This window comes from Giraffa tippelskirchi, chromosome 13, assembly GCF_054371585.1.
Source record: "Giraffa tippelskirchi isolate mGirTip1 chromosome 13, T2T-mGirTip1v1.2.pri, whole genome shotgun sequence".
Classification (NCBI taxonomy): Eukaryota; Metazoa; Chordata; class Mammalia; order Artiodactyla; family Giraffidae; genus Giraffa; species Giraffa tippelskirchi.
The window spans coordinates 16,923,648-16,951,048 of NC_137287.1; the positions used below are offsets into that span (position 1 = coordinate 16,923,648).

The 27,401-nt window shown below is 47.7% G+C and overlaps 1 protein-coding gene across 8 annotated transcripts in view; it reads right to left on the reverse strand.

The window, feature by feature from the left end:
* KATNIP (katanin interacting protein) overlaps positions 1-27,401 on the reverse strand; it is a 231,238-nt gene that overhangs the window by 71,388 nt on the left and 132,449 nt on the right. For all 8 annotated transcript variants that reach the window (XM_081553378.1, XM_081553377.1, XM_081553381.1 and 5 more), the window contains 6 exons: positions 24,074-24,246; positions 23,032-23,091; positions 21,463-21,569; positions 19,340-19,442; positions 14,099-14,314; positions 265-402 (listed from right to left, as the gene is read on the reverse strand). In XM_081553378.1, coding sequence (XP_081409504.1) covers positions 265-402; positions 14,099-14,314; positions 19,340-19,442; positions 21,463-21,569; positions 23,032-23,091; positions 24,074-24,246 — 797 coding nt within the window. The remainder of the gene's footprint in view (positions 1-264; positions 403-14,098; positions 14,315-19,339; positions 19,443-21,462; positions 21,570-23,031; positions 23,092-24,073; positions 24,247-27,401) is intronic.

Here is a 27,401-nt window from a genome sequence, read left to right on the forward strand (position 1 = left end):
AACGGAGCGTCAGTTCATGTTTCTCCAGTTCCCCCAGAGGGTGACCTGGTTCCACTTCCCCAACCTTCAGCAGAGGCTCTGCTCCTGGGGGCCTCTGACAGCGTGAAGTGAAAGTCCCCAGCAGATGCTTGCTACACCCAGGAGGAAGGGCAGTGGGGCCACTTGGTCCTCATTCTGCAGCTTGGGGAATGAATCCGGTTATGGAAAACGCTACCTGCTGCCATCAGTCAAATGCTCGGTGAGGAACTGGAGCCTGTTACTTACGCCGTCAGCCGTCCAGTAATTCCAAACCTTGATCTTGGTTAGACCAAAGTCACGCAGCTGTCCCGTGTTGCGGATAACAAAAAAGAGCTGGAGCGGCGGGTGGAAGGGGCACATCCACAGGGAAGGGTCTTTCTTGCCCTGAAATGGCAGCAAGAGAAGGACGTTGTTATGGTTAGCACTTTTCTGCCTTACCCCACAGTAATCTTCCCAGTTTTGGCTCAGTCTGTAAAGAATCTGCCTGCAATGCAGGAGACGTGGATTCAATCAGGAAGATCCCCTGGAGAAGGAAATGGCAACCCACTCCAATATTCTTGCCTGGGAAATCCCCTGGACAGAGGCACCTGGTGGGCTATAGTCCATGGGGTCACAAAAGAGTCTGGGACACTCTGAGCAACTAAACCACCACCACCACCCACAGTAAATGAGCAGTGACTACAGAAACCAGGGAAGGATAAGGGTGGGAAGCCAGCCGCCTCCTGTACATCATCCCGGGTGGGGTTTTAGATCTCACCCCATCTGGATCGCTCTTGGGAGCAGGTTACTGACCCTTGACCCCGGCAAAAAGCTGCCACAGGGGCCCCTCGGCCCTGCAAACCAGACTGAATTTAAATTGCAGCGGGCTTTATTTTAATCAACCTAATCGGCTTTGCGGGGAGAGAGACGGAGTGGGAAGGACGGGAAAAGAGCCACGACTTGCGCTTATTTGATTAACCTGGCAAACAGAGCCTTTGATTTTCTTTTGTAAAACCCTGTAGAATTTTAAAAATGTAAAAACAGAAAAGAAAGAACCTGGCTCATGCATCTGTTGGGACGGGGCCATGGCACTGAGCCTTGGGATATATTCTGTTCCCTTCAGGGTTTCCAAGCCTCGGGACCCCCCGTGTGCAGTTTCCGCCTGCCGGAGAAGCTGCCAAGGCCACTCTCAAGGCCAAAGAGGCAGAGGAGCAGGGCAGTCTTGCTGGCATTTTCATTTGCACCAACAAGATTTTGTATCATGAGCGCTTGGGACAGAGATGGAAAGGAGAAACGGATGGGGAGGGGACTTCTCTGCCTCCCCTTGTCTCTTTGGGCACCTCTTCTGCTCTCTGTCTGGACAAAACTCACAGCTGCTCCCCAACATCTCCACGCTGGCTCAGCCTCTGTGCCTTTGCACAGGCTGGGCTTCCGTGTGCAATACTCTCCTGCCCTGGGACTTCCCTGGTGGTCCAGTGGTTGATCTGCCTGCAGGGGACACGGGTTCTGTTCCTGGTCCGGGAAGATCCCATGTGCTGCGGAGCAACTAAGCCCATGTGCCACAACTAGAGAGTTGCATCTGCTCATTGCAACTAGAGAAAGCCTGTGCACAGCAACATTAAGACTCAGGGCAGCCAAAAATAAACAAATAGATTAAACACACACACACTCTTCTGTCCTTCTCACCCTGGGAAATTCAGCTCAAGTGTGTTGTCGCCCCCACGGTCACCTTTTCCCTTGACACAATCACTCCCCCATCTAGGTGTCCACGGTTCCTCAACACTCCTGTGGGTATCATTTACTCAGTGCCCCACGATTCCCTGTCTTCATGTCTATGTCACAACCCCGCTAACACACACACACACATACACACACTCATACTCAGCTTCAAGCTCTTCTCATTTGTTCCAGAACCTTTAGCTTTCAGCAAAGTTCCTTGGCACCTGGGAAATGACAACAAAAATCTCTGAATCAAATTTTTGGAACAACAGTCGAATAAAGAAATGACTGAATACATGAAATCCCGCTGCTAATATCTGTCCTCTCACGGAAACTTTATTTTTCTTTCTTTGGCTGTGCCGCAGGGCCTGTGGGATCTTAGTTCCCCAACCAAGGATTGAACCCACACCTCCTGCATTAGAAGTTCAGAGTCCTAACCACTGGACCACCAGGGAAATCCCTCACTGAAACTTTCGAGAAGAGACTGAAATGATCTGGCCAGCAGAGCTTTTTGTTTAGCTCACTAAGTGCTGTTATTGTTGTTGCTTTCTGAAAAAGGCAATTTGTTGCCAAAACTTACAGATGGAGAATATCTCCTGCTCCTCAGAGATAGATGTCTGGCTTGTCTATAGACTTAGAAGACATGGCAACACGGGGTTCCTGACAGCTGGAGCTGAGTACACTGTCCTGGTGACCAGGCCCCCAGTCCCCAGCACTTACTACTGTTCTACACTCACTTCACTTCCCTGGTTATGATTTTGCCCAGCCCCTTAAATGCAGACATTCAAGTTTAGGGTCCCTGTTTAGGGGCTAAACAACCAGAAATCCAAATAAGCAATGTGCATCTCTGACACTGGCTGAAGTTGCCCCTTTTATCTAGAATGAGCATCACCCTGTATTTGAGGACATCTCCATGGGCTCCCATCCTTAGGACCATGCTTGCTACTTGACAGAGCAGAGAAGGGGGGGACACTGGCCGCCTCGGGGGGTCTGCTGGCCCCCAGGAGACACGAGGCGCAGCCTCCAGCTGCACGGAGGACAGAGGTGGCTTGTCCCAGCGACAATGGTGCCTTTCAGGAGGGGGGACGCTGCTGAGATGAGTTCAAGGGCTTCTGACTTATTCTGGCAAGTTTCTCGAGCTCTGCGGGAACTTCTAGTGCTCTGGGCAGCTGCGAGGGGTCAGGACATCTCCAAACGCAGTGGGGATGTCTCATCCCTTCTCTGAGCCGGAGCCTAGAGTGGGTCGCTGAGGCTGCCTGACAATGGCAGAGACTAAAGGCTGACCCTTAGACGCCAGCGCGGGGACTGTAATTGATTTCCCATCACATTTCTGTCAGTGGGAGGGCTAAGCGGGAATTGTGCTGTTCAGAGTCAGAGAACATTAATCTGCAGGTAACTCTGAACCTCATTAGCCACCAGGCCTTCTGACTCTTCCTTTCCACTGACAGAGTCCCTGGAAGGAAGGCTGCTGGAAGCCCCTGACCCAAGGCTTGCTGGGCAAACCTCCAAGTGCCAGCCCAGCAGGCAGGGTGTCGGCTGCACCTGCCCATCGCAGGTTGTAATCAAGAGGGTCAAACAAGAATCAGGGCACCTGGGCACTGCTGCTGTTATTCCATTGGGTTCCCTCCAAGCCCTGGGAGGTGGGTAAGTCACTGAAGGAAGACCAGAGTCCATCAAAGATGTGGTTTGTCCAAGTGATGGAGGGAGAATTTTTTAATGTATTTATTTGTCTGTGTCAGGTCTTAGTTGAGGCAATCAGAATCTTTAGTTGTGGCGTGTGGGATCTAGTTCCCTGACCAGGGATTGAACCTGGGCCCCCTGCACTGGCAGTGTGGAGTCTTACCCAGTGAACCACCAGGGAAGTCCCTGGCGTGAGGATTCAAACTTAGGTTTTTCATTCATCCATTCAATCATTCTGTCTTGGTTTGGGTTCCCCCAGGGGCAGACCCTGAGGCAAGGATTCCAGTATAAGGAGTTGATTTAGACAGGGAAGGAAGAAGAAGCCGGTGTGTATCCATACTCCAGTTCCCATCATTGTATCCATACTCCAATTCCCAGCAGCGCAGGTTCAGGGCTGCTCCTGGGGGCTCCATTCCCCACTAGTTTGGACCTGCTGCAGGGGAAGCAAAGAGGGTCCTGGAGGCCAGAAAACACACCTTCCATAGGAGAGAGGTGTTTGCTGGCAGGTGGAAGAGCAGCCAGCAGGGACCACAGTAGGAGGGGTGAAGGACCAGGGGAGGTACCAGCAGCATCTGCTACCCACTTGCTCAACAAATCTTGAGTGCGGGGGATCCTGGCCCAGACGGTCCCAGCTCTGGGCGAGCAGAGGAGGCAAACAAGTCACATTGCCAAGGAAAAAAAAAATCAAGCAGGGCGGATACATTTGTTGAAGCAAATATGAGAGAATTAATGGCCACCGGAAGGACAGTTTTAGAATCGATGGTCAGAGAAGGCCTCTCTCAGGAGGTCACTTTCTAACTCCTAAGGAAGGTGCTGCTGTCTCCAACATTAACCTGACACAGATCCACACACCCTCAGAGTGATGCTGGAAGGCCCTCAGAAGTAGCCTCGCTTTAATAAGTTAGCATCTTAAAAGGAAACAAACTGGACTTCCCTGGTGGGGAACGTAGAGCCTATTATACAGAGTGAAGTAAGTCAGAAAGAGAAAGAGAAATTCTGTATATGAATGCACATAAACAGAATCTAAAAAGATGGTACCGAGGAATTTATTTGCAGGGCAGCAAAGGACAAAGAGACATAGAGAACAGACTTAACGGACACAGGGAGCGGGGAGGCGAGGGTGAGATGTATGGAGAGAGTACCATGGAAACTTACATTACCATGTGTAAAATAGACAGCTAACAGGAATTTGCTGTATGTCTCAGGAAACTCAAACAGGGGCTCTGTATCAACCTAGAGGGGTGGGATGGGGAAGGAGATGGGAGGGATGTTCAAGAGGGAGGGGATATATGTCTACCTATGGCTGATTCATGTTGAGGTTTGACAGAAAACAAAATTCTGTAAAGCAATTATCCTTCAATTAAAAAATAAATAAAATTTAAAAATACTACCCAGAAGACTCCAAATAAAATAAACAGGTTATTTGAAGGAAAAAAAAAAAGAATCCGCCTGCCAATGCAGGGGACACAGGTTCGATCCCTGGTCCGAGAAGAGCCCCCATGTGCGGGGCAACTAAGCCCACATGTCCTACAGCCCAAGCTCTGCCACAAGAGACACCACTGCAAGGAGGAGCCTGAGGGCCACAATTAGAGTGACCCCCGCCTGCCACAACTAGAGTGAGCCTGTGCAGCAACAAAGACCTAGCACAGCCAAAAATGAATAAATTTTTTAAAGAAAGGAATGAACTATTGATGCAACAATTTGGATGGGTGTCAATGGCATTATGTTGTTGTTGTTAGTTGCTCAGTCGTATCCGACTCTTTGCGACCCCATGGACTGCAGCCTGCCAGGCTCCTCTGTCCATGGGATTCTCCAGGCAAGAATACTGGAGTGGGCAGCCATTCCCTTCTCCAGGGGATCTTCCTGACCCAGGGATCGAACCCAGGTCTCCTGAATTGCAGGCAGATTCTTTATCGTCTGAGCCATCAGGGGAGCCCCAAGGGCATTATCCTGAGTGGGAAAAAGTCAGTCTCAGAAAGGTTACATACAGTATGATCCCATGTATATGGCATTTGCAGGGGGGCGGGGTTGCTGTGAAGCATGGCATGTGTGATCTTAGTTCCCCAACCAGGGACTGAACCCACATCCCCTGCACTGGAAGCACAGAATCTTAACCACGGGACTGCCAGGGAGGTCCCTATGACATTCTTGAAATGACAAAAGTTATAGAGAACAGATTGACGGCTGCCCGTGTTAGGGACAGGCAGGGGGTGGGATGGCTAGCAAGGGTCCCGTGAGGGAATTCCTTTGAGGTGATGGAACTCTTCTGTATCTTGCTGTGGTGGTGGTTACACGAATCTACACGTGACAAAATTGAAAAGAACATATACACACACACATGCACAAACAAGCGTATGAAGTTCTGGTCGTTATACTAATGTCAGTGTCCTAGTTTTGATGATGTACTGTGGTCACATAGGATGTTATCATTGGGGAAGCAAGACAAAGGCACGTGGGACCTCTCTACACTTTATTAAAAATTGAGGGATTGCTCTGGTGGTCCAGTGGCTAAGACTCCACGCTTCCACTGCAGGGGGTGCATGCTGCAGAGTGTGGCCAAAAGAAAAGGAGATAAAATTCACATATATAAAACCACCACTTTGAAGTGTACAAGTCAGTGGTTTTCTAGTATATTCATGACATTGTCCATCCATCACCATTATCTTTTCCAGCATACTTTTATTGCCCCTCAAAGAAACCCCGTACCCTTTAGCAGTCACTCCCCATTCCTACATTTCCCCTGTCCCTGGTACCCACTAGTCTACCTTTTGTCTCTATGGATTTGCCTAGTCTGGACATTTCATATAAATGCTGTCATACAATATATATGGTCTTTTATGTCCGACTTTTATCTTTCAGCATGATGCTGTCTAGTGATTCAGCATGATACTTTCTAGTTTATCCAAGTTTATTCAGGACTTTGCTCCTTTTTACGACCGAATAATATCCCATTGTATGGACAGACCACATCTTGTTTATCCGTGCATCATTTGATGGCCATCTGGGTTGTTTCCACCTTTTGGTCATTATGAATAACATTGCTATGAACATTTGTGTACAAGTTTTTGTGTGATATATGTTTTTAATTTTCTTGGGTATATACCTAGAAGTGGAAATGCTCGGTCACATGGTAACTGTACATTTAATTTTTTAAAAAGTATTTATTTATTTATTTGGCTGTGTTGGATCTTAGTTACAGCATGTGGGATCTAGTTCTCCTGACTAGGGATGGAACCCTAACCCCTGCACTGGGAGTGCAGAGTCTCAGCCACTGGACCACCAGGAAAGTCCCTACATTTAATGTTTTGAGGAACTGCAAAACTGTTTTGCACAATGGCTGTGCCATTTTCCTTTTACATTCCCAACAGCAAGGTATGATGATTCCAATTTTTCCATATGTTTACAACACTTGTCATTTCTGTTTTCTTTTTTTTTTTTAGGTATAGCATCCTAATGGGTATGAAGTATGTCTTTTTTTTTTAATTTTATTTATTTATTTATTAAATAAATTTATTTATTTTAGTTGGGGGCTAATTACTTTACAATATTGTAGTAGTTTTTGCCATACATTGACATGAATCAGCCATGGGTTTACATGTGTTCCCCTTCCTGGACCCCCCTCCCACCTCCCTCCCCATCCCATCCCTCTGGGTCAAGTATGTCTTTGTGGTTTTGCTTTGCATTTCCCAGAAGGCAATGGCACCCCACTCCAGTCCTCTTGCCTGGAAAATCCCATGGACGGAGGAGCCTGGTGGGCTGCAGTCCATGGGGTCACTAGGAGTCGGACACGACTGAGTGACTTCCCTTTCACTTTTCACTTTCATGCATTGGAGAAGGAAATGGCAACCCACTCCAGTGTTCTTGCCTGGAGAATCCCAGGGACGGGGGAGCCTGGTGGGCTGTTGTCTATGGGGTCACACAGAGTCGGACACGACTGAAGTGACTTAGCAGCAGCAGCAGCAGAAGCAATAACTAATGAGGGAAAGATTGAACGTAGGAGGAGAAGGGGACGGCAGAGGATGAGATGGTTGGATGGCATCACTGACTCGACGGACATGAGTTTGAACAAACTCCAGGAGTTGGTGATGGACAGGAAAGCCTGGCATGCTGAGTCCATGGGGTCGCAAAGAGTCGGACATGACTGAGTGACAGAACTGAACTGAATGACTAATGATGTTGAGCATCTTTTCATGTGCTTGTTGGCCATTTGTAAATCTTTTGAGAAATATCTATTCAAAGTACTTTGGCCTTTTTTCATTGGGCTGTTTGTCTTTTTGCTGTTGAGTCTGAGTTCTTTATATATTCTGGATACAAGGCTCTTCTCAGATACATGATCTGCGTACAGTTTCTCCCTTTTCTGTAGGTTGTCTTACTTTCTTGATAATGTTCTTCAAAGCAAAAATGCTTTAAAATTTTGATGAGGTCTAATCTGTTTTTTTCCTTTGTTGTTTATGCTTTGAGTGTCGACCCTAAAACTCCATTGAAAAATTCCAAGCTACGAAGATTTGTACCTATGTTTTCGTCAAAGAGTTTTATAGCCTTAAAACTATAAAAGTTTCAAGGTCTTTGATCCATTGAGTTAGCTTTTGTAGATGGTGCGAGGGAAGAGTCCAACTTATTTCTTTTGCATATGGAAGTCCAGTTGTCCTGATGCCATTTGTTGAAACAAAACTGTTTTTTCCTCATCGAATGGGATTGGCATCCTTGTTAAAGAACAATTGACAATAGATGTATGTATCTATTTCTGCAGTCTCAGTTGCATTCCATTGATCTGTATGTCTATACTTAAGCCAGAACCACAAAGTCTTAATTACTGTGACTTGGCAGTAAGTTTTGAAATTGGGAAGTATGAGTCTTCCAACTTTGTTTTTTCCCAACACTTTTGAGGTCTATTCTATATCCTTCAAACTTCCATAAACATTTTACCAGCTTGCCAATTTCCACCAAAAAAAAGAAGGCAGTTGGAATTTTGATAGGATTACACTGAATCTATAGATTATTTGGGAGCATTGCCAGATCAATAGTATTAAGTCTTCCAATCCGTGAACACAGATATATTTTCATCTTTCATTATTTGGGTCGTCTTTAAATTCTGTCATCAATATTTGATACTTTCCAATGTACAAGTCTTTCATTTCTTAGATGAAATTTATCCTTAAGTATTTTTTTCTTTTTGATGCTATTATACATAGAATTTTCTTAACTCCCTTTTTGGATAGTTCATCCCTAGTGTACAGAAATACAACTGATTTTTGTATATTGACCTTTTATCCTTTAAACTTGCTGAACTTGATTTTAGTTTTATCAGTAATTTTTGCAGATTCTTTAAGATTTTCTGGATCCTTTACGATTTTTAATAAGGTCATATCACCTGCATATATGGTTTATTTCCTTGTTTCCAACCTTTTCTAGCTTAACTTTCTTGAGTAGAATCTCCAGTACAGTGTTGAGTAGAAGTGGTGAAAGTAGGCATCCTTGACCCATTCCTGATCTTAGGGGTAAGCTTTTAGTCTTTCACTATTCAGTATGATGTTAGCCATGGATTTTCACAGATACTCTTTATCAGATTAAGGATCTTTCCTTCTGTTCTTGGTTTGTTGATGTGTTTATCATGAAAGAATGTTGAATTTTATAAAATGCCTCTTCTGTGTCTATTAAGACGCCACGTGATTATTTCCCCCTTTATTGTATTAATATGTCACAGTCAACCAACTGATTTTCATTTGTTGAAAGATTTGCATTCTTGGAATAAATTCCATTAGGTCTTGATACATAAATCTTTTTATACACTACTAGATTTGATTTGGTAATGTTTTATTGAGGATTTTTACATCTATATTCATAAGGGCTAAGACAGGTCTGTAGCTTTCTTCTGATGGCTTTGTCTGGTTCTGGTTTCAGGGTAATACTGGCCTTGGAAAATGAGTTGGGAAGTGGTCCCTCCTCTTTCATATTTTAGGACAGTGTGTGAAGGACTGGTGTTAATTCTTTAAATATTTGGTAAGATTCACTCGTGAAGCCATCTGGTCCTGGGCTTTTCTTCTTTCTTTTTTTATCGATTACTAATTCAGTCTCTTTTCTTGCTATAGGTCTAATCAGACTTTTTCTTCCTTCTTGAGTCAGTTTTGGTAATTCATGTCTTTTAGGAATCTGTCCATTTCATCTGGAATATCTAACTTGTTGGCATAAAATTGTTCATAACATTCCCACAATAAAAGGGAATAAAAAATTCCCTTCTATTTCTGTAAGTTTGGTAGTAATGGCCCCCTTTTCATTTCTGATTTTAGTGGTTTGAATATTCCCCCCTTTCTTCGCTCAATCGAGGTTTATTCATTTTATTGATTCTTTCAAAAAAAACAACTTTTGGCTTTGTCGTTCTCTTTTCTGCACTTTTTTTTTACAATTTTCTGTGAGACTATAATTATTTTTAAAAAACTTCAAAAATGTATTGCTTTATGTGCTGGGAATATAGTGTGAATAGGACAGACAAGAACTTACAGGTTGATGGGAGGAGTCAGATCACAAACAAATGAACAGGATTATTTTTTAGAGCTAGAAGTGCTCTGAAGAAAATGAGAAAGGCTGATTTTATAGAGACTGCAGTGGGGAGGGAACAGAACTCCAGTTTGTAGGGTCAGGGACGGTCTTACTGAGAAAGTGTTAGCTGGGCTGAAATCTGAGTGAGGAGAAATGAAGGAGCCACGTGAACATCTGGAGGAGGCATGCTCTGGGCAGAGGAGGCAGCAAGGGCTGAACCCAGAGGTGAGAATGAGCTTGGCAGATCAGAGGAGCAGAAGGGAGCCCTGTGGCTTCTGGAGCCTGGTGGGTGCAGCAGGCAGAGAGGAGCTGGAGGCGTGTTTACAGACAGCCTCCCAGGACACAGGGAGGCATCCCATTTCTCCCAGAAAGTCACAGCAGAGGTTTTAATCAGGGGAGGTGACATTTGTAAAAGCTCCCTTTGGGTACAGAGTGGAAAATGGAGTGGATGGAGCAAGGATGGAAGAAAGGAATGAGAGAGGCGGCCATTTAATGTTCCAATGAGAGGACTTGGGAGGAATCAATGGAAATGGAGAGAAGGGGCCAAGTCCAGACTCCGTGTTGGAGGCAGAATCAACAGGACGGGTTGATGTGCTTGAAGGGGAGGGGGGCGTGGGGCAATTAAGGAAGTGGTGAGCTTGGCAGCTGAGCAGACGAGAATGCCATTTTCTGAGCAAAGGGCTGCTGGAGGAGGAAGAGATGTGGCCCTGGGCAGGGGAATTGAAACTTAGGTTTTAGATTTCTGAGGTCCGAGACATGGAGTGGAAACAGACGTTCGAGTCAGGAACTCAGAGAAGCGGGCAGGGCTGGGTGTGTAAATTTGGAGTCATCTTGAAGCCGTGAGCCTGGGGGAGGCCGATGAGAGAGATGGGGCGGGCAGGGCAGGGAGGAGGGTTTGCACCAAACACGGGGCACTCACACCCACCACGTGTCACCCAATCACATCCATTGAAGTAACTTCTCTTTCAAACCCAGACTCGGCTTTTAGGCACCATCTGTTCAGCTTCCAGCTGAGCCCAGCCACTCCACAGCAGTGTGGCCTGGGGGAGTCACTCGTCTTCCCGGAGACTTGGTTTTCACGTTTACCAAATGGAGAGAGCCGTCCCAGAGTTCACGTGAAATTCAGTAAGGAACGTCCGAGGCCCAGTGAAATGGGATGGTTCTGAGAGGTGGTGTGCTCTGGTGGCCCCGAACCTGGCACACAGGATGACTATCAGAGAGACCCCAGACCGGAATGGCAGGAGGAATCCAGCCCACCCACAGCTGGGCCTGGAGATCCAGCAGCTTAGGGTGAGACAGCTGTCTCATGTCCCAGCCTCACGGCCCAAAATTAAAAAAACAAAAACAAACAAAAAAACTCCACCAAAATCGTGGGCTAAAGTCCTCATTGCTATGACAAGGCAAAGCTCGTCAGCCTCTGCTAAGCAGAGGAAAGGGGAGAGTAATCATCAGAATTGGTCCCCATCAAATCCAATGATGCTTTTTATCACCCCTGGTATGCTCTGTTCTGTACAGCAAACTTCCAAAATGCTGGTCACTGCCTTGTGCGCAAGGGGAACCAGAGAGGTTTGGCGAGGGCCAGTCCAAGCCCCAGCAGCACACACGGGAGTCCACAGACTTGAAGCAGGAAGAGCAGGGAATGCAAGGCCAGAGCATCCAAGTGGCTGTGACCCACGGGGTGAACCTGTTTCCTTCAAGGTCACATAGCTGCTGATCTTTAAGAGGGCTCAGACACCGCTCGGTCCAGCCCTGGGGACAGGCGGTGTTTCCTGGCTATCTCACATCTACACTGCCTTTCTTTCAGTAACAGCCATGAATTTCTTCAGGGAGGATATCCTCCCTGCCCCACTGGGGCATCTTAGTGGAACTGGCACCAAGGTCCCTGGGCCTCCTAGCCAGGTTGGTCCATCAGCTTTCGTCTCCTGGGACTGGATATCCCCAGCAGAAAGACAAACCGACAAACCATTTAAGGAACCAATCAACCAACAAACACGGCAGCCTCCCACCAAAAAAATGACCAAACTTCCTGTGTTCAGGCATCCCCGGCTGTTACCCAGAATCCCCAAGTTTCCCACGGGGCCTGTCTGATTCTGGCCTGAGTCTCAGTGAATACGCCAGCTACTCAAAAGGCTTGCAACACACTTCTTTTCAAAAATTTGCTAAAGCGAGCCAGACTCAGTTTCTCTTGCTGGCAAAATAAGAATCACACGGATTATCCAGGCGTCCCACTCCCATTCTACAGGAGGAGGAAAAAAACTGACTCTCAGAGAAGGCAGGTAAGATGCCCAAGGCCACAGAGTCAAGACCAGAACCTGGATATCTAGAACTGGGGATTTCAAAGCCCTCCTTTCTGGCTTCTTTTTCTTTAAATGGGAATAATCTTTGCTTCACAGAGGCGGCATTAGTGGTAAAGAACTCGCCTGCCAATGCAGGAGAAAAAAAGAGACATGGGTTCTCTTCTCTTCCCATGGGTCAGGAAGATCCTCTGGAGGAGGGCATGGCGACCCACTCCAGTATTCTTGCCTGGAGAATCCCATGGACAGAGGAGCCTGGCAGGTTACAGTCCATGGCATTGCAAAGAGTCAGACAAAACTGAAGCGACTTAGCACTCACTGTATTACTACTACTACGACTGGTAACAATGAAAACAGCAATAGCTGGTGTTTCAGAGCTCTTTCAGAGGCGTGGTGCCAAGTTCTTTATATTTACATTTGATCCTTACAATATTGTATCAAGGTAAGTGCCACTATGATCCCCATTTCACAGATGAGAAAACCAAAGTAGATGTTAGATGAGCTGCTGGTGGTCATGAAGCAGTAAGTGATTAAGCTTAGGGCCAGGCCTTTCTGCTTCTTGGGTCTGTGCACTGTTATGTTTAAATAAGATTATACATACGACATACTCAGTACTGTGCCTGGCACAAGGCAAGAACTACAACTGTGGCAACTGTTTTCATTTTCAATTCTTTTTAAAAAATTAATAATTTGGACCTCCCTGGTGGCACAGTGGATAAGAATTTGCCTGCTGATGCAGTGGGCACGGGTTTAATTCCTGGTCTGGGAGGATCGCACATCCCATGGGGCTAAGTAACCCCATGTACCACAACTACTGAGGCCGCGCTCTGGAGCCCATGCGCCGCAACTACTGAAGCCCAAGTGCCTAGAGCCTGCAGTCTGCAACAAGGGAAGCCACCGCAGAGAGAAGTCCATGTCCAGCAACCAAGAGTGGCCTCACTGGCCACAACTAGAGAAAGCCTGAGCGCAGCAACGAAGACTCAGCACAGCCCAAAATAAATAAATACATAAAATGTTTGAAAATAACTAATCATTTGTTCTTTGGAATAGAAAATATGTGTACAGGGCAGGAAATTTAAAAGGTACAAAAAAGCATCCAAGAGAAAGCCTTCCTATCACCCCTGTCCCTTGTTTGGCCCGTTCCATGACCCAGAGGCAACCTCTGGTCCTGTGTCCCAGGCCCCCCCAGAGGTCAAGGTGATGGACGCTGAAGCACAGAGTACAGTACGGACGTCGGTGTTGGGCAGTCTGCTCAGCTTAGCTCAGTCTCCTGTGTCCAGCTTGCAAGTGGCAGGAAGGGAAAATGTCAGAACTTTTCTGTCTTTAACTTTCCAATGTTTGAAAGAAAGCAACGTTCCGTGTTTCCTAGGTGCGTTCTCTGTGCCCGGAGTGGGTATGTGGGCCCTGGGCCAGGCTGCAGGGTGTGCATTTGCCCTCCTGCGCCTTCCAGCTCTGTGACCTTGACCAAGACAATGCCCTTGTCCAAGTCTCAGTTTTTTTGTCTACAGAACAAGGGCCTCAGTGACACTCCCCCTCCCCAGGTCCCATGTTTGGTGGTGATGACTGTGGTAAAACACAAAGGTAGATAAAGGGGGTGAATTGGCTCCTCTTTGTCCCCCAAACCCCCAAAGAAACCCCCACTGAGCAGGAATCTGGAAAAGTGCTCAGGGCGTGGGGGGGGTGGGTACCGTTTGGAGGCTCTGCCTGTACCTTATTCCCAGGCTCCTCCCCACTCTGCCCAAATGAATGGCTGAGACAATCACAACATCCTTCCCCCGCCCGCACCACACCCTCACCATGGACTTATCCTGGACAGAAAAAAATGCATTAAAGCACGAGGCCAAGGCTCACTCAGGATCGCGTCCACTTACAGCTAAGTTCCTGTTGACCAAGTGGCCCAGGTCCCCCGGCATGTCTGCGTTCCGGATATCCACGTCATGGGGTGACATGTAGAGCTTTGTGTTATTCAGGTCGAAGAACTCAACTTCCGTGAGGCCCACCCACGACGCGTTGCCCCAGTTGGACAGGATTTCCATGGTTACGTAGATGGCATCTTTGATCTCTTCTGCTTTCGGTCCGGATTTGTCCTTAACAAGAAGAAAGGTAATGACACAGGATGAAAACAGGACAGGTGGACTCCAGCTCGACCGCGAAATGACAAGGTATTTAGGCTCTCAGTGCCTCAGTTTCCCCATCTGTACAATGAGGATAAGAGAAGCACCCATTACAGATGGTTACCATGGAGATTTAATGAGTTCATATTTGTAAGGCATTTAAAACATAGTTACCGTGGGGATTCCCTGGCAGTCCAGTGGTTAGGACTCTGTTCTTTCCCTGCTGGGGCCCGCATTCCATCCTTAGTTCCTTAGTCAAGGAACTAAGATCCCACAAGCCATTCAGTATGGCCAAAAAAAAAAAAAAGTTATCAGTGAACCCTGGCACGTAGTATTTTCTGTACGAATCCACAAATAACAAAAAATGTTTAAAGGGACATCCCTCGTGGTCCAGTGGTTAAGAATCCACCTGCCAATGCAGGGGACACAGGTTTGATCACTGGTCTAGGAGGATCCCACATACGTTGCAACTAAACCTGTGCACCCCAACTACTGAGCCCGTGCTCTGCAACAAGAGAAATCACCACACACCGCAACTGGAGAATAGCCCCCACTCACCGCAGTTAGAGAAAGCCTGGGCGCAGCAAGGAAGACTCAGCACAGCCAAAAATAAATAAAATAAATAATAATAAAATAAAATTTAAAAAATGTTTAAAGGCATCAGATTCTTCCTGAATATGCACTTTTCTCACCAAGGGTTCATGTCCTGTTGGCATGTCACAACTTCTGCTGAACTGGGCAGATATCTGGCCTGGAGAATTGCATGGACTATATAGTCCATGGGGTTGAAAAAAGTCAGACACGACTGAGCAACTTTCACTTCACTAGGGACTAAATTGTGTCGCCCCCACCCCCCTGCAAATTCAGATACTGAAGCCCAAACCCTAATTGCTCAGAAGGGGATAGAGCCTAGAAAGAGGCAATTAAGACACAGTGAAGCTGTTAGGGTGGGACTAATCCATTTTGACTGACGTCCTTCCAAGAAGAGGACATTTGGACACCAAGAGAGACACCAGGGATGGGCAGGCACAGAGAAAAGGCCATGTGGGGACACAATGAGAAGGTGGCCATGTGCAAGCCAAGGACAGGCCTCAGAAGAAACCCTGCCTGCCAATACCTTGCTCTTGGATTGGTGAGAAAAGAAGTCTCAATTGTTTAAGCCCCCCAGACTATGGCATGTGGTTGCGGCAGCCTAGCAGACAGCCTAGGTAATACAGTAGATCAGGGGTCCCCAACTTCTGGGGCGAGGACTGGTACCACCTGTCAGATCAGCAGCAGCATTATAGATTAGAAAAAAAAAAAAAAAGCACACAATAAATGTAATATGCTTGAATCATCCCGAAACCATCCCCTCACCCCTGGTCCGTGGAAAAATTGTCTTTCACGAAGTCGATCCCTGGTGCCAAAAAGGCTGGGGACCACTGCAGGAGATAACACAGGATGCTGGACAGGTCAGTTGACATCCCTCTGCCTGGATGGGGGGAACCAGGAGATGACACCATCAATCTGACAATCCTATCCCGGAGATTAAGCGGGATACACGCGTGGCTCAGTGGGTAAAGAATCAGCCTGCAATGCAGGAGACACAGGAGATCCGGGTTCGACCCCTGGGTTGGGAAGATCCCCTGGAGGAGGGCATGGCATCCCACTCCAGGATTCTTGCCTGAAAAATCCCATGGACAGAGGAGCCTGGTGGGCTACAGTCCAAAGAGTCGCAAAGAGATGGACATGACTGAGTGACTAAGCACGTGTGTACAGTCCGAGAAGGCCCGGTCAGCAGTCCCAGCCTGTGTGCACTCTGTAAGTGGCCATTTCCGCCCATCTCTCTCCTCCATTGATTTTAATGCCCACCTCCTTCGCGGGCAAGCTGTCTGGTCTGGGAGGGCGTGAACACCATCAATCAATGGCCACACCGCGGAATGGCTTCCTGAAGCCCCTTGTTGCCCCGACCGCAGGGCTGGTCGCCACGGATCAGCCGCTCAGAAAATGGTGCCTTTCCCGCACGCACATGCCCTCTCTTAATTAGCACTGTAATCTGCGACGGTCCTGTGAGCAGGAAGCTGAGCAAATGAACAGCAACTGTTCCCTACTTATTTTTTTAATTAATAGCCAGCGAGACGTGCTAGTGCTCTCAGCGTGCGTTTGGATAAGCCTTGATTGCCAGGCAATGGGCTGGGGATGTGGAGGGAGGGAGGTCAGCTCCCCGCTCCCGGAGGGAACGTAGGGCCTGTTTTTATTAGCAGACCCCACGGCTTCCTCCTTCTCTGCCACGGGCCCATGTGGAGCCAGGGCCAAGCCCTCTGTTGCCTTGGGCCTGAGTCCCAGGCTGGCAGGAAGGTGATAAAACTCCACTGGCTTAGCTCAAGGCGTGAGGATCGGGAGGTTAATGAACTTGTGCTTGGGAGGCGTGTTCCGCTGCCAGGCGAGCCCCGTGGGAGGTGTGAAGAAGTGGCGCTGGTCACTGTGGCTGCTGGCTGTCAGGAGGAGGCCAGATGGGAGGCGAGTTGCCACTGGGAGGGGCTGCTGGATCTCACACCCAGCGCAATCTAAAATGTGTGAATTCCCTCAGCAGCCTTTCTAAATGAAGAAGCTGAAGGGTCTGTTAACTAAGGAAGTGTCACAAGTTGTCAGTGCTGCAACATGATGGCTAGTCCTGCTCGATTTAGGAGGGAGGGGTATGAGGCAAACACTGGCCGGGAAGCTTCTGGACCCTAGTATCACTGTCCCCCCTTCACCAAGACCGCCTGCTTTTCTTTTGTCAAAGTTGCCCCTTCTCTTTTCTGAGCCGTGAGATACAAGGAGATGGATGCTTTCCTACCCTGAGGAGGAGCTGAACTGGTCCAGTCGATCAGTGTGTTCTGACGCCTGGGCCACCTGGAGGGAGTGGCTCAGTGATGGGCATGTGACCTAGTCTCAGATCTGTGTGTAGAGAAACTGCTCAGTTCTCCTGACTGTGGTGTCTCAGGGTATAATGGGGAGAAGTGGGAATCACTGGCCATTGAGAGATCACAGGGAGGGAGCAGAGCTGGGACTGGGCCCTAAGGTGGGGATGGGGCTCAGAGAGATTCAGCTGACATGGTGGAGACACAGTGTAAGCTTCTGGATCAAGCCCTACCTGATCCCAACTATGGCATTCACTACAAAGAAATCTCTCATTTTTCTTCTCTTTGTTGTGTAAGTCAGTTTGCCCTGGGTTTCTTGTCTCCTATAATATAAGGAGACTTGATCCATCTAGGCTCCTTTTTTTAATCAATTAATTTTTGGTTGTCCTAGGCCTTCGTTGCTGGGTGCAGGCTTTCTCTAGTTGCAATGAGCAGGAGCTACTCTTTATTGCATTGCACGGGCTTCTCACTGAGGTGGCTTCTCTTATTTGGGAGCACAGGCTTTGGGCACGAGGGCTTCAGTAGTTGCAGTACTCGGATTCAGTAGTTGTGGCTCTCAGGCTCTAGGCCACTGGCTCAGTATTTTCGGCACTTGGGCTTTGTTGCTCCTCAGATGCAGAATCTTCCCCGACTGGGGATCAAACCCATGTCCCCTGCATTGGCAGGTGGATTCTTACCCAATGTATCAGCAGGGAAGTCCCATCTAGGTTCTTTTTAATGTGACTGAGGTTTCACCACACTTAGGATCTTCATTGCTAAGAAAGCAACTACGCCATACAGGGAGAATAAAGCTTTGCTTTCTGTAGATTTTTCTAGAAGGCATATTTCCTGGTTCCCCCTTGCCTTGGTGCCAGGCACCAAGCCACTTGCCCTCAGAGACCTTTCCTGTTGCAGCCACACAGTGGTCCCTCAGGCTGTGGATTATTTACCCAGTTTGACAGCCATCAACTCCCAGGACTAGACAGCTTAAGAGGCTTGTCTAGGGTCACACGACCTCTAAATGATGGTAAAGACTCCAAGCCAGAACTCCAGTCTAGGTTGAAGTAGGGCTCCTTCTGATGTCATATGAGCTTTACGTGTGCCTTTGGGAGGACTTTCTGTTAAGTCTCCATAGGCCAATCACAAGGTGAGTGACTGCTGTACCAAACAGTTATAAGAAAGGCTTGGGTATAGGAAGTGGGGAGAAGATGTGTTAGACACAAAACCATTTGACCAAAAAGAGAAAAGCATCACCCGTTATTCCTTCATCCTGGTGCCATCTTGCCCTTTCACTCTTCATGTCTCGGCTCCATCGAACCACTCAGACAGCCATATCTTTGCCCACTTGCTATAATAATATTGGACTCCATGAAGATGAACATTACCTTTTGCGGTTAATTTTATGTCCTTAACATTTTCTATCTGCATAACCTCCATAATGAAATGTCCATCCTTTTACATAACTGCATTGTGCCCATATATCATGCTTTGCTGATTAACTGTATTATTGTGAGACATATATGTTATTTCTGTGTTTTTTTCCTCTCACTTTCTCCTACTGTCAATACTTTTGGAATAGACATTATGGGGCCTATATATTTTTTAATTTCTGTTGAGTGGTTTCTTTAGGGTAAAGAAGTAGGATTGTCAGGCTGGAAGACATAAATATTTCTAGGGCTCTTCCTAAGTCTGTCCTTTCTGCTTTTCAAAAGCTTTCCACTCATATTTCTATTGCTGCCAGCAGAGTAAGATGGTCAGTTTTACTGTAACCTTGCCAGTGCTAGAGGTTATCATCAAAAATAATTTAACTCAGATATCAATGGAATGTTAACGTTGCCCTAATTTTTATTTCTTGATTATCAGTGATGTTGGATATTTTTCTATAGACAGGCTACTTATAGTTCCTCCTGGGTGGACAGACTTCTGTCCGCTGAAACTCTGTGCTTCGTTACATGGATGTCTGAGTGCTGGGGGAGACAGGAGGGGGGATGGAGACCTGGGCAGGAAGATGCTAAGTTTACTGCTGTCAGAGCAGTTCCCACCAAATAGAAATGATCGTCCTGAGGGGCCCTTCTTCCCTCAGCCTTCAGGCAAGTTGAGAATGCCCTGGGAAAGCGTTGTAAGTCAAGGTTCTCACCTCTGGGTCCAGAACTTGCTCCTCTGTGGGTGAAACAACCTGGCTGAGATGGGCAGAGTCACTTTCAATGGCCTGGAGGACTTTCAGAAGCTTCTGCTGTTGTCTGAAATGTGATTTTTGTTTTAGCAAACAAGTAGTAATAAATGATACACAATAGTCAGCATTCCCATTAAGGGTACCATGCTTAATTTTCCATTTCAGAGAGAAGTAACAATTTGAGAAGAAAATACTCACACCCAGCAGACAGATCAAAGGTGCACATGGGCTGGTTTTCTCCTTTTATAAACAACTGTACAATTAGCCCCGAAAGAAGGGCCAAGTAAGACAAACTGCCTGGGGCCAGAGCCAGCTGATCTCCTTAAACAAACTTTTAACCTGTACAAGTCTAGGTGGGGAGATGTCCCTGGTCATCCAGTGGTTAAGCATCCACCTTCCAATACAGGGGACTCCGGTTCGATCCCTGGTCAGGGAAACAAGATCTCACTAAGATGCCCTTAGCAGGGCAACTAAGCCCATGTTCTGTAACTAGAGAAACACTGTGTGCCACAACAAAGATGCAGTACAGCCCCAAGAGTCTAGAGCAGGGGTCCACACAGTACAGCCTGCAGATCAAATGCAGCCCACAGCCTGTTTCTATGTGGCCTGAAAGCTAAGAATGGTTTTATGGTATTAAACGGTTATTAAGACAAAACAAAAAGTGGAAAGCCTAAAGCATTTGCTATCTAGCCCTTTAATGAAAGGGGCTTCCCTGGTAGCTCAGATGGTAAAGAATCTGCCTGCAATGCAGGAGATCTGGGTTCAACTCCTGGGTCGAGAAGATCCCCTGGAGAAGGGAATGGCTACCCACTGCAGTATTCTTGTCTGGAGAATTCCATGGACAGAGGAGCCTGTTGGGCTACAGCCCATGGGGTCGCCAAGAGTTGGACACGACTGAGAGACTAACACTTTCATGACTTCTTGTCTAGGCAACTTTGGTTCCCTTAGCCCAACCTGCCCTCCCCTCCTTTACTGAAAAAGTTGGCCAATTCCTGACCTGCTCAGCACCTCTAGTTTCTGAGGACACAGCATTTCAAACCCAGAAGAGGGTCGTCTGCAAACACACCCCACTTGTGCTGTTAAAGGCTGAGAATCCCCAAGACTCTGAAGCACAAAGGATCTTGAGGACAAAGAAAGAAGCATTTGGAAAGAAGCGCTTGTAAACAAAACTGTATCTGATGTGATACATCCTCATGGCTCAGCCCTTTCGCTCCTGGAGGAAACCTCAAGTTCTGATTTATGGTCACAGGGGTACACAGCGTGGTTTCTAATCTGGGGTCTGCAGACTCCTGGAGGAATGGCTAGAAGTGCCTTTAAGCTATCCAGAATTTTTCTAGAAATTATCAAAGATAAACTCCCTCTGGGCGGACACAGATCTGGAGAGTACACAGCTTGGCCAGGAAACTCCTCCTTCGTGCAAAGAAAAAGCACCCATCTTTCAGGGCTGATGCAGCACCAGGCCAGAGCCTCAGCTTAGCGACCACCATGCAGGCTGGATTCCAGGGGCTCTCGCCCCTCAGCACCAGCACTGCACAGCCTACCATGCGCCCACTCTCCACGGCGGCCCGGGGAGTGTGGCGGGGTACGAGTGCGTGCTTGAAACTGTTGGCTTGGGCTGGTGCATCTTTCTGAAGATCGATGTTGCCTGAAGACTAGAGGAAAACCTTTATTTTGATAATAAAACCTGACAGTGCCAATCACTGAAGCTACGTGTGAAGGGAATAGAAAGCGGAGTTTGAACAAACTCTGAATAGAGAAAAGAAGGTTCAAAGGGCACTGCTTCGGGTCACTGCCTGCCGTGTGGGCTGCTTCCCTGGAAACCTCTGAGAAGATTGAAGTTTTACACTGGCTGAACCAAACCGAACAAGCCAAGAGACCGGTCTAAAAGCAATCAAGTCAATTTCATGCTTCTGGGCTGAAGGGAGGGGGAGGGGGAGGGGGGATGCAGTCTGAGCAACCAACTTTAAGTGGTCTGGAATCATATAGGAAATGCAAAAAAAAAAAAAAAAAACCTCCATTAATAAGATTCTCATGGCTGCATGACAATGGGCTGCTTGTTTTCGTTTTGAAGCCGCTTAGATAAGTACCTGCTCCCCAAAAGGCTGATTCTGTCGATGGCTTCACTGACGGCTCTGGCTCCCCCTGCTGCCCTGGCTGGCTCCTGCGTGCCGGTCGCTGTGGTGATGGGAGGCAGCTGAGGGAGGATGCAAAAGCTCATGAGATAGATGTCTGAGGCGACCCTCCTGGCCCAAGCCACAGCAGAGCCATGGTCAAAAGGACACGCTTCGCAGATCAGCAGCCCCGTTGCAGGTAACTGGGAGCTGGAATGAGGGTGACAGCAACTGCCCGGGGCTGATTAGATTTCTAGAAAACCCTCACACGATCTTTGGCAAAAGACGGGGTCTCCATTTCTTATGATCTGGGAAGTCCCAGGGAACGATCAGCTTCAATGAGCTATTGAAAAATTTCTCTCTCATCAAAACCTTTGCCCACCTCCAGTGAACCTCTGTGCTGTTTGCTACAAAGTAATGGGACTCTGTGGAGAATTCCAGTAACATTAGACCCTTTGATTTTCAATCCTTCAAGCCTTTTCCCCTTCTTTTTCATTTATCATCTGAACTAAAAATGTGCTTTGGTCTCTATCTGCAAGTAATTGTAGTCATTGGAAGCTCTGTGAATCAGGGGTCAGGTCATCCAGAAATCCTGGACCACAGGGTAGGCAGTGTGGCAAACCTGTCAGAAATATTGACTGGCAACGGTTTCAGAGGACCAGGAAATAATAGAAAAAGCAGGAGGGTTGCAAAAAGAAAACCATAGTGTTGCTCTGGGGTGCTGCCCTGCCTAGCACTCTATTTCATGAGCTCTCTCTCCAATTCCCCACTGCCCACCCGCACTTCCCCTGCCTTCTTCTCCTCCACGAGTTCCTCCCCTCCTGGATTAGGCTAGGCTCATTCCCACTTCAAAGCTTTCCCCCTGTTCCTTCCACATGGAATGCTATTCCCTTGCCAGCTGACTCCTTAATAGACAGGGCTCAGCCTAGACGGGATGCCCTCCAAGGAGCCTCCTCGGACCACCCTGTGGGAGGCAGCCACCATCCCATAGTCTGTCACTCTCACCATTAGCACCTTTTATTGTCATCTCTCTCTGAAGTCACCAGGTTATGGATGGCTTAATTGGAATGTTGTCTGCAAGCTCCCTGAGGCCAGGGGCTAATCTGGTCTGATTCGGCCACCTCTGTATTCTGAGGACATGGCATAGCCTTGGGCATATTCTAGCAAAGACATTCCCAGCTGTTTTATTAACTCACATCCATATTTCCTGGGGCCACCTTTGCTGAGATTGGCCTAATCCAACTAGGTAGATATAGATATATATTTATCTAGGATACTAAGATCTGCTTTTGTATTATCTTGTGAAAAAAATAGAAACCTAACAAGGGACTGGGAGTCAGCAGGCCTGGGTGGGTTCTGGCTTCCACTCATAATCATGGGCAACGCGCTCCAGCCTGGGTCTCCCGAGCTGGGAGATGGGCAGAATGCCGGCGTGCTGAGGAAGCACAGTGAGGGCATGCTGGGGCCATGGCGGGGAGGCCCTCTCGAGACTGTCGGGTGCTGTTGGGCATGGCGCTCTGTTGTTCCTCTGAGGACTTCACTGACCTCAGGGGTCTCCTCCTTGAGTAGACTGGTCCATGACTTTGCTCGTGATCCCTCTGTGTCCTGGAATGATGGAATCACATGATCTGAGGTCAGAATAAAGCCACCCACTGTACCCCCTTCACCGACAGAGACAAAGACTGTCTTGCAATCACAGACATGAATGTCAGGGGCATAGGGTTGAGCACCAGGAAAACAGACAACAGATGATGCTTGATGATCGCCCCAAAGAGTAGGCGGAGACAGGGCCTGGGGAGCAACTGATGGTGTGGACGGGGCTCTAGGCTTGTAGGCAGACAGACCTCAGCCACTTCCATAGATAGACATGCCACAAGAAAGCCCCTCTTATTCCTGGGTGCCGTCAGCCATATCTAGAAAACAGGGTCATGAAACCAGTCCTGCCTGTCTCAGGACTACGGTGAGCATTAAGCAGGACAAGTTAAAGCAAAGGGTTTCAACAGGTGAGTCGGGGAACATGATTCTGAGGAAGGATGTGGACACCAAGGGATTCCCGAGCCCCCCCCCCCAACTCCACCCCATCATCCATCTTCCTGTTTGCTGCTCAAATGCCAAGGCTGCAGGCACCAACTTAAACTCCTGTAGGGCCGGGGGTGGGGGGGTTTCCTGAGCAGGTGAAGCAGACCAGGGGCAGGGCTTCAGGGAGTGGTGAGGACTGCTGAGGCCAGAAGAGCTCATGCTCTGGGGAAGGGGGTCTTTCCAGAGAAGCCAGAGATGGCTGTTGTCTCCATTCTTGCTCTGACCCACCAGTCTACAACCCTGGCTTAAGGTGTTCAGGGTTTGCAGGGAAACCAGCAAGGATTGGAGGCATATTAGCATCCAACTTAGGCTTAGGATACAAAAGATGGAAAGGAGGGGGAGGAAATGGGGAGCAACAGGCAGTGGATGCGCTGATTGGTCTGAGGTCAGGGGTGCCCCCAGGGCTCTCTCTCCTCACCACGTGCTCTTGGCAAGCACAGCTCAGACACCACCTGGTCCCTGAGTAGCCAGAGTCCTCCTCCATCCTTTCCTGCTGCAGGGAACACACCTGCGGTGGGCTGGCGGGAGGCTCGGCCTTTCTGCTGAGGATCGCCCTCTGCAGGGCCTCGTTCTCCACCTGGATGGCTCTGAGCACGGCCGAGGCATCTTCCTCTCGGTCCTCTGCCTCGTGCACGGGTTTCCGGGTTGCGGATAGGGGTCTCTCTCGGCGGCTTCCAGGTCCTGGGGGCGGAAAGCCGGGGGTTCTGCTTTAAGACTGCATTCTGGGAGGGCTGTTCCAAATCGATTAGACTCAATTGAAGAACATTCTATAAAACAACTGGCCTGTACTCTCCAAAAATGTCAAGGTCAAGAAAGACAAAGATAGCCTGGAGAGATGCTCCGGATGAAAGGGGATGGGGCAGACATGGCAGCTGAATGCAATAGCGATCCTGGGGGTGGATCCTGGGTGGGCAGACATCGCACTAAAGAACATAATTGTAGTGAGTGGAGAAATCCAAGTAGAGTCTGTGGCTTGGATAAAAGTATTGTATTAATGCTAAATATTCTGAATGTCACATGTAAGTGCACTGTAGCAATGGAAGATGAATGCCCCTGTTCTTAGGAGATACATACTGCAGTGTTCAGGGTAAAGGGGGACGCTGTCTACAATTTAATCTCAAATCATTTAAAAATACACACAGAGAAAGCAAATATAAAGCAACCACAGCAAAATGTTAGCAAGTGGTGAACCTGGAGGAATGGGGGTGTTGGTTGTACTGTCCTTGCCGTTTGCCTTTACATTTACATCTAAAATCAAAATAAAAAGTTAAAAAATTAGCTTTCTAGCAAAGTGCCTATAAAGAATAATCCCTAATATTGTGGAGAAGAATGGGTGGTTGGGAATCGTTGTGCTTTATTTTATTTTGTTTTTGCATGGGTAACAAGAATTACAAAGAAATTACTCTTCAGTTGAAGAAAAAAAAGTATTGCAAAACTGAAGTTGATGGGAGAAGTTCTAATGAGTGGAACATTGACTTTATAAAGTGATATGCAAAAAGTACCCAATAAGACTGGTTGAAAAAAAAAACATTATGGTATGTTCTGTTGTTCTTGTTTAGTCACTAAGTTGTGAATGACTCTTTTGCGACCCCATGGACTGTAGCCTTCCAGGCTCCTCTGTCCATGGGATTTCCCAGGCAGGAATACTGGAATGGGTTGCCATTTCCTCCTCAAGGGGGTCTTCCTGACCCAGGGATCAAACCCAAGTCTCCCGCCAAGCGGGTTCTTTACCACTGAGCCACCAGGGAAGCCCTGACACGTAGATACTATCCCTGGGTGGTTTATTCACCCAGTGGAATACTATGCAGCTGTTAAAAAGCCAAAAAGCATTCTAAAATATCTACAGATAAACATGATGACTTGAATTTGCTTAATAATCAGGTGGAGAATGGGTGGGGTCACAGATGAAATTGGCCATTAACTGACTATTGCCTAGGTCAGGCAATGAACATGGGGGGTGTCTTATGATAACATCTCAATCAATATTTGGATTCTTTCTCTGTTTTTTTAAAAAAAATCTCTATTTAAAAACAGAACTGCTCAAAATGTTGCCATTGGGATGTTTAAAGAGGCTTTAACCTACTGAATTTCATCCTCTAGGCAAATATATATTGAGTACCACTCTACCAGGCTCTGTTGTTAGTACTGGGGACACAGCAGTGACCAGACAGACCAAGATTCTCACCCTTGAGGAGAGAGGCAATCGCTGGAGAAACAATAAATAGTCTAGGGTGTTCCATGTCAGGAGATGATATGGAAAAACAATAAAAGCAGAGCAGGGTAACAGAGATGGAAAGTACAGGATGGGAAGACGGGCCTCGCTGAGCACTGGGGAAGTGTGGTCCACACACCAGTGCGAAGTGAGAGACCTGAGAAGGGGTGGGAAGGACAGGTCACACAGGGCCTTGGAGGACACTGTAAGGTCATAACTCCGAGAGAACTGAGGAGTCACAGAAGGCTCTAGAGCAGGGGACCTGATCTGACTTAGGTGCTGAGTGGAGACCAGAATGAAGGGAGATGAAGGGAAAGCGGAGAGGCCAGGCTCCCGCAGCTGTGCAGTGGAGGTGGGACACAGAGTGTGGTCGGTTTCTGCATGTATGTTACAGATGTAGCCAACAGGATTTCCGGCCAGAGTAGATGTGGTAGGTACAGAAAGAGAAGGGTCAAGGATGACTCCAAGACTTTGGTCTGAGGAAGTGGATGATGGAGTTGCTCTTGGTTGAGCTGGGGAGGGCTGTGGGAGGAGCAGGTTTGGAAGAGAAGAGCAAGGGCAGCTTGGAACCAAGAGATGTGATTGGCATCAGGGTGGAGCTGTCCAGTCGTCCTGTACACGCACATGAGTGTGAAGTTTGGGAGGGTGGTCTGGGCTGGAGATGTGAATTCAACATAGGCAACTGGATGGCACCACTTAACAATAGTCTCCAGACCTCCCTGGTGGCCTGGTGGTTAAGATTCCACCTGCCAATGCAGGGAACACGGGTTGGACCCCCTGATCTGGGAAGATCCCACACACCAAGGAGTAACTAAGCCCGTGTACCACAACTACTGAGCCTGCGTGCCCTAGAGCCCATGCTCTGCAACAGGGGAAGCCACCGCACTAAGTGAAGCTCGTGCACTGCAATGAAGAGTAGCTCCTGCTTCCCGAGACTAGTGGGCAGAAACGAAGACTCAGTGCAGCCCCCCCCCCAAAAAAAAATCCACAAAGAAACAAACAATAGTATCAAGGATTGACATTAACGTTGGCCTATAAGCAAATAACTGGGAATTAACATGTATGAATTCTCTGGGGTTTTGTTGTTGTTCTGTCGCTAAGTTGTGTCTGATTCTTTGCGACCCCATGAACTGCAGCACACCAGGCTTCCTGGTCCTTCAACATCTCGCAGAGTTTGCTCAAACTCAGGTGCATTGAGTCGGTGATGCCATCCAACCATCTCATCCCTCTGTCGTCCCCTTCTCCTTCTGCCTTCAATCTTCCCCAGCCTCAGGGTCTTTTCCAATGAGTTGGCTCTTTGTATCAGGTGGCCAAAGGATTGGAGCTTCAGCTTCAGCATCAGTCCTTCCAATGGATCTTCAGGATTGATTTCCCTTAGGATTGACTGGTTTGATCTCCTTGCTGTCGAAGGGACTCTCAAGAGTCTTCTCCAGCACCACAGTTCAAAAGCATCAATTCTTTGGTGCTCAGTCTTCTTTATGGGCCAACTCTCACATCAGTACATGACTACTGGAAAAACCATATTTTGACTATATGAACTATATATATACATATATCTGGCCTGGTGCAAAGACTTGTTAAAAACCAGCAGCCTTCAATCCCCATGACCTCAGTAAATAGGCAC